This window comes from Canis aureus, chromosome 15 (genome assembly GCF_053574225.1).
Source record: "Canis aureus isolate CA01 chromosome 15, VMU_Caureus_v.1.0, whole genome shotgun sequence".
In the NCBI taxonomy this organism is placed as follows: Eukaryota; Metazoa; Chordata; class Mammalia; order Carnivora; family Canidae; genus Canis; species Canis aureus.
This window is the reverse complement of record NC_135625.1, coordinates 13,295,969-13,307,558: the sequence shown is the minus strand read 5'-3', so window position 1 is coordinate 13,307,558 and position 11,590 is coordinate 13,295,969. Positions and strand designations below refer to the sequence as shown.

At 46.2% G+C, this 11,590-nt stretch overlaps 1 protein-coding gene across 1 annotated transcript; it reads left to right on the top strand.

The window, feature by feature from the left end:
- The first annotated feature begins 74 nt into the window (after positions 1-74).
- AGA (aspartylglucosaminidase) lies at positions 75-9,376 on the top strand. Its single transcript, XM_077848633.1, has 9 exons — positions 75-229; positions 1,463-1,616; positions 2,418-2,530; positions 3,398-3,510; positions 4,976-5,090; positions 5,849-5,924; positions 6,751-6,858; positions 7,503-7,636; positions 9,112-9,376. Exons 1-9 carry the CDS (start codon positions 115-117, stop codon positions 9,210-9,212), a joined length of 1,029 nt encoding a protein of 342 aa, XP_077704759.1. The 5' UTR covers positions 75-114; the 3' UTR covers positions 9,213-9,376.
- Positions 9,377-11,590: the final 2,214 nt, after the last annotated feature.

Genomic DNA, 11,590 nt, shown 5'->3' with positions numbered 1-11,590 from the left:
CGGGGGCGCGGGGATCGCGGGGGCGCGGGGATCGCGGGGATCGCGGGGGCTCGCGGGGGCGCGGGGATCGCGGGGGCGCGGGGGGCCCCGAGGCTGCTCCGCGGGCGCGCGGCCATGGCCCGGAGGAGCGGCCTGACGCTGCTGCTGCTGCTGCCGCCGCTCGTGCTGGGCCGCGGGCCGCTGCCGCTCGTCCTCAACACCTGGCCCTTTAGGAACGCGACCGAAGCAGGTGCGGGCGGCGGGCGGGGCTGCGCGGGGGGCGGGGCTCCGGGGGCTGCGGGGGGGCCCTGCTCGGCTCGGCCGCGCCCCCCGCCCGCACGCGGCGGCCCACCTGCAGCAGCTCCGGCCTCGGTGCGAGACTCCTGGGGGCGCGCCCGGGGTGCCCTGACCTCCGACCTGGGGGCCGCCCCTGTGGGCCTCTCCACCCCGTCACCTGGGGGGGTCGCCCCTGTGGACCTCTCCACCCCGTCACCTGGGGGCCGCCCCTGTAGACCCAGGAGTGACACTTAGAAATGACCAGTAAGAGCACCTTCCCTTCAAAGAATTCACCCTTTATGAAGGAAGACACTGACCACCAAAGATGTTTTTTTTTTTTCTTTTTTCCTTCTCAGTGTCTGGGGCTCACAGTGCAAAGTAGTGCAAACAGCAGGGCCCCCGGAGCCCAAATCGTGGCTCTGCTGCCCACCAGCCGCGGGACCCTGGGCATGTCTAGAGCTTCCTTGGCTTCTCCAGGGCTGCCTTCTCCTCTTTATTTATTTTAAACACTTTATTTATTCATGACAGAGAAAGAGAGGGGCAGAGGGAGAAGCAGGCTCCATGCAGGGACCCAGATGTGGGACTCGATCCTGGGGATCAAGCCCTGGGCCCAAGGCAGGCGCTAAACCATTGAGCCACCCAGGGACCCCCTGCCTCTTCCTATTTAAAATGAGGATAACAACTGTCTAGTACTTACCTGCGCCGCTGTTGTGCCGATTAGTGGATGAGGCCCAGGTTGTCCTGAATTGCTGTTAGGGTTTGGTGGTTGACACTCGTGATTCGTGTTGCGTCAACCAAAGCGCTAGGCGTACCTAGTACTGGTTGTATCTTTTATGACCTAATGATGCAGGAGAAGTTTATAGGATTATGATTCAACGAATGTTCATTTTTAAATGCCTTTTAGCGGCCTCACTTAGAAAATGGAAGGAGAGGCCTTTCTACGCAGCGTAGAAATACTCCAAGTAGAAAACATACAGGAGGCAGAGTCTTCACATCCTTCACAGTAAACAGTTGCATTATGTGATTTCTGTCTACATCCTTCCTCAGTAGCGCTTCATCAACTAAAATTCTATTTAACGTAGAGTTAAGTGAAAAAAAAAAATTTGGGGGGGATATGAGTTCTCAAAACGTTTCTGCTCTGTTGCCTTTGGCACTGAAAAAAAAAAAATCAATGTATGAACAAGCCCTGCTGGGATCTGGTTCACAGCGTGGAGGACTCTGGCATCGGGAGGCGGTCCCCTGGATGCCGTGGAGCAGGGCTGTGCCACCTGCGAGAGGGAGCAGTGCGATGGCACCGTGGGCTTTGGAGGGAGTCCCGACGAGCTTGGAGAAACCACGCTGGATGCCATGATCATGGACGGGTAGGAGCTCAGCCCCCCACGCGGGTGACACTGATCAGCCTTCTACTGGGAGCCGGGTAGAGGAATCGGGACGTTTTGTCAGGTCAGAACCCCCTAGCCTGTTGTACCTGGACCTTTCCAAACCCCAGGGGCCTCCCTCTCTATTAAGAGAAAATCATCGTAATAATAGAAATATTACATGGGGGTGAGGGGCGCCTGGGGGGCTCAGTCGGGAAGCCTCTGCCTCTGGCTCACGATCCTGGGGTCCTGGGATCGAGCCCCATATCAGGCTCCCTGCTCAGTGGGGCGTCAGCTTCTCCCTCTCCCTCTGCCGCCACCCCACTGGTCACGCTCTGTGTGTGTGTGTGTGTGTGTGTCTTGCTCACTCAGATAAATTAACTAATTAAATCTTTAAAAAAAAAAAATGCATCGTCACATGGAAGCAGGTACTCTGCTTGCCCAGAATCCCAGAGGTGCTACGAAAATATGTCCCTGGCCAGGTAAAGCATCATTTACCTGCCATCCGCATAGGCTGTGCTTTGCATGACCCAAAGCCTTCACACCAAACCCCTCGTGGAAGCCACGCTTAAAATGCGCCACGAGAAACAGGATGGAGGTGCTGCTGGAGTACGTGGTACATTGATGCGCTGTGTGTTCCTTAATTTGTCTGGTTGTGGGAATTTGTGTGAACCTTACGGATGTGCTGTCCTGTTTACGTCAAGACGGTCGAGTTTACCCTACAAACCATTGCTTGGAGTAAACCAATATTGTTTCTATCTTAAAAGTACCCCAATAAATCGAACCCTACTTCTTTTCTTGCAGCACTACCATGAACGTAGGAGCAGTAGGAGATCTCAGACGAATTAAGAACGCTATCGGTGTGGCACGGAAAGTACTGGAACATACAGCGCACACGCTTTTAGTGGGAGAGTCAGGTATATTTTGACTACACCGAAGCTTTAATCCTTTGTCTGTATTCTTCATGGTGCAAAAGATAGAACAGATAAAAGCTGACCTATGTCCAAATTCCAGCTGTTTTACTTAATATCTGTTTTCTGGCAGGTAAGTTACTTCTAAATTCACACTTTTTTCATCTTTAAAATAGGATTTAAAAAAAAAACTGGTTTATTCTCAATAGATAGGTAATTGCTGGATGGAAAAATGAGTCAACAGCATTGCTCTCCCTGAATTCGCTCTGTCAGTGGAAGACCAAGGAGCATTCTTCCTTCAGAAGATGGGCACCAGAGTAGTTTTGCTGGAACGTCTTCCTAGTTGTATGCCAAAAATCATACAGTGATCCATAATCAAAAATACTTTTTAATGATGACTTAGGTTAACAACTCCACGCGTAGGCATCCTTCAGTTTCGCCAGAAGACATAATTAAAAACTGCCCAAGAAGCAAAAGGATCTGTTAGTCACACGTGGAGCCCAGTTGGCCCTTGGTTTGGTCTTCCAGCGCTGGGCGCCGCACCCTGGTTAGGACAGTAAGATTCTTGGTGGGTGAGAGGGGTGTTTTTCTTTTGTGATGGACACGAAGGGAAGGGAGATGGAGGAGGATGGAAAGGAGAACTGTCACAGTATACACCCTCGGGTCTCAAGCAGATCAGGTTTAGGAAGGACGCGTGGCAGTTGGTGTCCTGAAAACGGCCCATGTCTGAATGTTCCTCTCAGTCTCCGTGGGCCCCCGGGGTGGTGAACCCGCCTTGAGAGACCGCTGACCAAGGACGCGGCCTCTACAAGTGTTTTATGTAGAAGGCAGTGCTTAACTGAATCACAGTTTTCTTTTCTTCCTAATCTCCAGCCACCAAGTTTGCTGAAAGTATGGGATTCATCAGCGAGGATTTATCTACCAGTGCTTCTCGAGCGCTTCATTCCGATTGGCTCGCTCGGAATTGCCAGCCAAATTACTGGAGGGTATGTAGACGTAATTTTTAAAAGTAAATCACTAGGGGACCTGGGTGGCTCAGTGGCTGAGCGTCTGCCTTTGGCTCAGGGCGTGATCCTGGGGTCCTGGGATCGAGTCCCGCATTGGGCTCCCCATAGGGAGCCCACCTTTCTCTCTTTGCCTGTGTCTCTGCCTGTCTGTCTCTCATTTATTTATTCATGAGAGGGGTCTCTCATGAATAAATAAATAAAATCTTTAAAAAAGAAAGAAAGAAAAAGTGTGTAAAAGTAAACCACTAGAAAATATGAAGTGACACCCGTCTGCGCTTTCTTGTCTTCTGTTGGCTCAAGAGCTGGTTAGCACCCTGGTTGTACTGGAGGAGCAATGGCTTGACTCTGGGCACAATGTTCGCAGAAGCTCCTTAACTGCTCCTCGGGCTTGTAGGGGGTGGAAAACTGGCTCCTGGCAGCAGCTCTCAAACTGTGGCAGCCCTGCTGTGGGCAACAGGAGATGGCCTCGGTCAGAACTGCTCTGCTCAGATTTCTTTGCAACAAAAAGTTCCACGTCTAAAAAAGTCAAAGTTTGGAAACCATTTTTCTAAAAGATGTCTTGCATTTTACCCGTGTGACGTATACCCAGTACGTTGCCCTTGTGTGACGGCATCTGTACTATCAGGTGGCTGGTGTGTTCATGGTGGGATCATTTATCTTTAAATCATTGGGACTCTCAGTGCAAGTCAGTTTGTCTTTGCCATCCAGAACCCTTCTGTGGCTACCGTGGTCTCTCCTCTGTTTCTTCCACCTGCATCCTAATTACCTTTGAGTAACCAACGCGTCTCTAGGGTTAGCATTTGAAAGAGGCTAGTATACAAAACTGGGTCAGGGCAGGTACCAAATACAGGAATGAGTGAGACATGAGTGGTAGGTTTCTTGATTAAATACCAATCCATATACACAACCTAAATTCATGAATTTGAATGATCTTCTTGTGTCTTTAAATCCATAGAGGACTCCGAGGTTCCAACTCAGAATATGTTCACATGAACCTAGCTTTGAAATAAAGAGGGTTTTAAAATGGATTTTGCTTTAAATCTCAGAATTCTTCGTTGGCCAGAGCACAAATTGCAAAATTTAAAGGTCAGGCTGTGTGCCTAATTCCTTTGAGGCTTAGGATCTAATACAAAAATCTTCATTTAGAACTGCCATTGTGTGGAGAGCTTTAGCCATGCAGAGAGAGAAAAAAATCGGGGGTCTTTTCCAGACAATGTGGATATATCTCTCCTATATTATGTAATTCTGAGACTAGACTAAGCATTAAATAAAATTATATCCATCTGTTCACATAAGACTTAGCTAATCTTTGGTTTTTAATTTATATCTTTCAGTTCCCAGACATCCCTTGGGTTTCTCGCTAATGTTTAGTCATTGTATGTAACTACTTACCAATTTCTCAAACGAATCTTTCTAAAAACTAAAACTTAGATCTTGTTCACAGAATGTTGTACCAGATGCTTCAAAATACTGTGGACCTTACAAACCACCTGGTTTCTTAAAGCAAGAAGGATCTACCTATAAAGAAACAGGAAATAATTATGGTCATGATACAATTGGTAATTTGCGTTTTATATGATTTTTTATGGTTAAAAAATTAATTTCAGCCATTTCAGCCATTGCTGTTCTGTAGTTCTTAACTTCTTCATCCCCATTTATGTGCCAGAAAGTGACTTTAACTGTTTTCACTGCCAAGTAAAGCCATATGTGGGTAGGTGTACACACACACGCACATTCTTTCCATTGTATCTATATACTTTTAGGTAAATTACACAAGGCCCCTAAAATCTAGTGATTAGTCACTTGTAGATTTTTAAATCTTTGATATGTAGGGTTTTTTTTAAGTTTTTGTTATTCACTTATGTAAGTAATCTCTACGCCAACATAGGGCTTGAATTCACAATCCCTGGATTAAGAGTTGCGCGCTCTTCCAACCAAGCCAGCAAGGCACCCGTATTTGATATGTAGTTCTGTGATAATTTTATATTGTTTACCACATTCGAGGTGTCATGTTGAAATTTTCCATTATTCTATATCAAATGACTTTCTCTGAAATTGCCTCTGAAAGGTAACTGAGCAATTGGAAGGGTAAGGCTATGGAAAGTCTACCAAAAGATGCTCTGACACTGGGTTCTGAAACATCAGAAATTAGGCAAGTGGTATAATTTTTAGTATTCCTTAGCTTCTTATTTTCTTCTCCCTGAAATTATTGAATGAGGATATTTATATTACCAACTGCTCAATTATTTTGTATACATTGGAAATAAACCTCAGAGCTGGTACCTACAATGATTTTTTTTTTTTTTTCCATTTCTAGGCATGGTTGTAGTCCATAAGATGGGACATACGGCTGCTGGTACATCTACAAATGGTTTAAAATTCAAAATACATGGGTTAGTGTTTCTCAAAGACCAGATCTCAAAAATATTCATCGGGTATAAACCAGTGTGTGCAAGGTGCTAACGAGAGGTGCAAAATGTCACGCAACCTCACCCTCACAGCCGAGGTAAATAAAGGCATTGCAGCCAGTGGTTCGGAGCTAAGGAAAGCAGTGGTGGCCTGAGTAAGTGGGGCAGTCGGTTGGAGAGGCCAGCGGAGAGATGCTGGGGTGCTGAGCTCGAGCCTCAGGAAGAAAAGGGAGCCTCCGGGACAAGGAGGTGCAGGGGGAGTGCATGCTCGGGTTCAGAGCTCCACTGGCTGGAGGAGAAATCGCCTGTATGTCAGGTGCTGGACCAAGCTGGGGAGTGGAAGGGACTGGCCACATTGCAAGGGGCCCTGAGTCAGCTTAAGGATTTCTGGGTCTTATCATAAAGTTGTAGGAAACCACTGAAGGTTTATTACAAGGAAGAACCTTGGTAAAATTTCGGCACATGAGATGGAAAGCAGGAATAGATTGTAGCTGGGGAGATCCAGTTTGAACCCTACTGAGACAATCCAGAAACCCGATGACAAAGGATGGCCGTAAAGTCCCTGTACATCCGTGCTGTCTGGACCTCTAACCAGCTGGTACCTAATTCTCAAATCATTAGCTGAGGTTCCTGAAACCCTTATCGAGAAATTAATGAAAATCTTGGCTCTCTGTGTTCTGATGAAGAATTCACCCAAAACGATCCTCCGTGGCCAGGGAGGAGTAACCCCCACTGTTGAAGCATCTCATAAAAGTACTATCTAGCCTTCGCACTTGATTTCCTGGCCTGACTGTGCCGTGCCCTCCCTAAGCCGAGTAGGAGACTCGCCAGTCCCCGGAGCCGGCGCCTACGCGGATGACACGGCGGGAGCAGCGGCAGCCACCGGCGATGGGGATATACTGATGCGCTTTCTGCCAAGGTGCGACTTCTCCCCTTTGTGACCCGTAGAGAGCCTTGGAGGAGAAGGCGTCTGGCAAGACAGAAAACAAGTGTTTGTGCCATGCCGTCCGATGTCGTGTGTACAAGAGCTTTCTAGAAAGTCTGCTTCCATACCCTTCACCTCTATCATTTTTGATGATGATCATTTAAGCCATCATCACCCCCGAAATAGGATATTTCTTGCTTGACTTCCCAGACGAGAATACTCAGGATGCACTTAAATAATTTATGTAAGGCCACTGAGGAAAGGAACTGTGGTAATTGATGATAAAAGTAGGCCACGTAGTCACGGTGTACGATTAATTACTGAGAGATGATGGTTACACCTGCATGTCTTGCACATGCCCGCTATTTCCCCCATTAATTGTAGCCCCGTTTCTTGTTGAAACATAACCTCTATTTTTAATGACTTCTGGCTGTTATTACGAGTAACAGTTACTCAGCCAGAGCCAGAAATAACACTCCTCACTTGAAATGAAGGCGTGGGTGAGTTGAAAAGATAGACCTCGCATCAAGGTTGTATCAAACGTGGCAATTTTGATGGTTTGGGGTTTCTAACGTCACGTAACAAACTTGGACTTTGTTTACTCTGGGATACTAAAGCTCCGCTTCTGTTTAAATCAGCTACCAAGCTGTAGAGTATATGAGACAAGGAGAAGATCCAACCGTAGCTTGCCAGAAAGTGATTTCCCGAATTCAGAAGTATTTTCCAAACTTCTTTGGGGCTGTGATTTGTGCCAACGTGACTGGAAGTTATGGTGAGTTTTATTTGGAAGCCGCATTTGCGTGAACTTGTAAATGTTGTTGAAAACATACCCTTTAAAATATTGTGGTGTGTTTTGCTCTATGCAATGGAAACAGGGACTATATCGAGTCGGCCCTAGGGACTTGTTAAACGTTGATCCGTCGGGACCTCCCCCTCCCCTTTCCCCCCAAGTGCATAAATACACCTAACACCTCTCCTCTGGCCACGTGCCTGTGCTCATGACCCAGTCTTTGGCTTGTGGTTCTTATCTCTGACTTGGGTCCCTGGTGAAGTGTAGCTTCAGCCCCAGGACTTGCTGACATGGGCTACTCTGGTCCGGTGCTTTTATTAATTAGGGGTTGGCAGGCACAGAGGATCTTTCCTACTTCCTTTCCAGTCATCCTGTTAACGACTCAGTCATTTAGATCTTCTTGGGGCTCCACGGTACAAGACGTATTGCTAATTAGTAAACCAAAGAAGTTGCCAGAATTATTTTTTGCAGCGCATCTGAGGCTCGTCCTTATGAGCCTATCACAGTTTCAAAGTGTTTCAAGATCAACCGCTGCTGCTTCTCATTAGTGACTTTTCAGATGGGGAAGATAGACAGCTTACTGATCAATATGACTTATTAGGTTAGACTGCTTATTACTGTCCTTTGATCTTTTACTTCCCACAGTTCTGTATTTGAAAAACCTGTTTGAGGAATTCCTTATTCTTTTCTAAGTACTGAGACACCGAAGTCAATAAAAGTTATGGGGTGGGGAGGGGAGGCTTTATGTTTAAAATAAGTCAGTTTGATTGATTCCGTCTTAAGAAATAAACCTTAGAACTAGGCTCAAAGTTGGATTTAAGAAGATGTAAAAATGACAATTATATAATTGTAGATGACTTTAAAATTGACTGGTTCTTTAAGGTAACGGCATTAGAAGGGGACGTGCAGGTGTTTGGACAGGGGAAGAAACCTCCTATTGGCCATGGATGGCTGGGGCAGCAGGAAACCGCTTCAGCAAGGAGAACTGGATCAGACACAGAGTATTGATTTGAGAGAGAGCGATAGAGAAGGGGGGAGAGGGAGGGGCAGAGGGAGAAACAGGCTCCCCACTGAGCAGGGACCCTGAGATCATGACCTGAGCCAAAGGCAGACGCTGCACCGACTGAGCCACGCAGGCGCCCCATGGGAAATAAAGTTTTTAGCCCTCTCCTACATTATTTTTACTAAGAAAAGGGTATGAAAACAGTAAAAATAATAGTAGCACAGACCACATATGTGTATAGCAGCAAATCAGCCTGTACTGGGAGGTTCAAAGAAATGCCTCTCCTGTCGTGGCCGGTCAGCGTGGCAGCTCGAAGAGTGCTGCCCTGTGGCTCAGTTAACTCCGGGCCAGGGACAGCCAGCAGCAAGGCGAGGAAGCCGTGTCTATACGGATCACATATATGTGCATTCTCTGTTTACCCAGACAACCTAACCTCCTCTTTCTCGGCCCCCAGGTGCTGCTTGCGGTAAACTTCCAACATTTACTCAGTTTAGCTTCATGGTTTATAATTCTCTAAGAAATCAGCCAACTGAAGAAAAAGTAGAGTGCATCTAATCCTTTCCATCAGCATCTGTATTTCAAGAGGAAAGAAACAAAGGCTGGAAAGGTGACTCACTGTCGTCACACCGTAGGCCTCACGTATTCATCCTTCTTTGTGTAAAAGAAGAAGCGCAAAAATAAACGTGTGCTGGAGTAGCACTTTCCCTTTCTGTATCAGACATGGTTTTTATGATCTTTTTTTTTAAGCTTTGCATATTCCATGAATATGTATGTGTGTATTCTGTATATGTTTAAATCTTAAGTGATATTTGGATTTCTGCTCAGTGTTTCAAGACATTGCTACTTTGGGGATCTATTTCCATAGTGATGTATTAAGGACAGAGGAAAGAATGTGTATTTGGATACTTAAAATAATTACAGTGTCCAAGTCTTTCAGACCCAAAGAACAAAATAGCGATGAGTCACAGCATGATTAGTCCTGATTCCGTTTCATTACCTTCCACTGTCGGGTCTCTTACCACTGATTATCACTTTTACATAATGCTCCCTCCCAGTTGGAAGAGGAAGGAATGCCTTCATAATGAAGGTGGTTTTGTTTTTCACGCATTCCAAAGTCTGGGCAATCTTCTGATGAGCCATTGTGTTGTTTTTTTTTTTTTCTTTCTTTCTTTCTTTTTTTGTTTTTTTTTCCCCTGATGGAGTTCTCCGTGTGAAGGTTCTTTAGTTCTTTAGTCACAATAATCTCCGGCGTTTGAGCTACTAATACTTAGTATGCAGAATTTGTTCTAAAAAATGTTTTAGGGGACTTGACCGATACTGTGGTGTTGCTGATCTCATGTGCAGAGGTTGGTGATTGCAGTTGGAGATGGGACGGGAAACTGTCTAGCTTGGCTTGGTTTCCCTCAGCACTCGGTCAGCTATCTGACGGAGAGTTGTATGTGTGCCTTCTTCACATCTTTTCCTTCAAAAATAGTGATTTTGTGTACGTAAATCTGTGTGTACAGTAGATCTGTGTGTATAATCATTGTCCTCAAACTGTAGTGTTCTGGTCTGATTTTTTTTTTCTACTCATCTTAATATTCAGCGTCCTTTATAATTTAGGGCTCGAGAGCTATAGTTTTGAGATTGCTTTCAGGTCACTTGTTCTCAGCCCACGCCGAGTATACCTGTCTGGAGAACCTCTTCACAAACACCCTCTGCTCCAGCTGTGAGAATCCAGCTCCTGCCATCTTGGACCAATCTGCCCTGAGGATGGCTGGGTGACCTTGAGACTTCTGGAGCCCAGCACCCCCACCCCCCTCTCTATAGTTTCACTTAACTGCACTCTTAAGTACGTCCTTGAGGCAAAACATCCTTGATCTGCTCTGGAGAGAGGACTATGATTCTCCAACATTTCCTCCCAGGCCGTCACCCAGCCTCTAGGTCTATAAAAAAGGTTTAACAGGAGGTGGGGTTGTGGACTCTACTCCTCTTGCCGCTGCCCAAAACTCACTTTGGTCCCTGAATCCCCTCAGTAAGCCATGTCTTTTGTCAGGCTGCACTTGTCAGCCTTTTTCTTTGGTCTTAAGGTTTCTTTGGCCTCTGGAGGTCGTATTGCAAATACCTCCATTTCACGGCACACTGGCCCACCCAATCGGATTCTTCACAAATGAGAATCTGAAATCTGGAATCTGGAATGGTAGCCTGTAAACTAATAATAGGGAAATAATCCTACAGATTCACAGTAGAGCAGAAGAGAAAAATCTTACTTTCGGGGGTTCTCAAGAGGTACATTGATTTGTTGAAATCTGATATTGGGCCTTGGAACCAGGGAGAGGAGGCACATTTAAGCTTGCAGTATATTTATATCCAGATGGAATCCCCGTTTTGCGTGTTGGTTATTTGTTAATATTTTTGACAACCATGTAGCAGCAGAAGAACTAAGTGGAAAATCTTTGTGGCCTGTCATTTTCCAGCAAATTTAGCTGATAAAAACTGCTGTGGGAGGGGCAGCTCCAGTGGCTCAGCAGTTTGGCGCCGCCTTCAGCCCAGGGTGTGATGCTGGAGACCCGGGATCAGTCCCATGTCGGGCTCCTTGCATGGAGCCTGCTTCTCTCTCGGGCTGTGTCTCTGCCTCTCTCTCTCTCTCTCTCTCTCTCTCTCTCTCTCTGTGCCTCTCCTGAATAAATAAATAAAATCTTAAAAAAAAAAAAACTGATGTGGGTAACAAAGGCAGAACAAAAATTACTAAATTTCCTCACTACCTACAGCCCATTGACAAGACCTTGAAAAAGGCCGAGTGACATTCTTCTAGGGACTCAGCTGCCTCTATGTTAATACTTTGCTGAGGGCAACAGGCAAGCCTAGCCTGACCGCCAGGATCCTGTGGGTCTACTCTAACATATAAAAATTCCTTTGGCAACTTCTTTATCTCTACCCACTGAGATACCTGT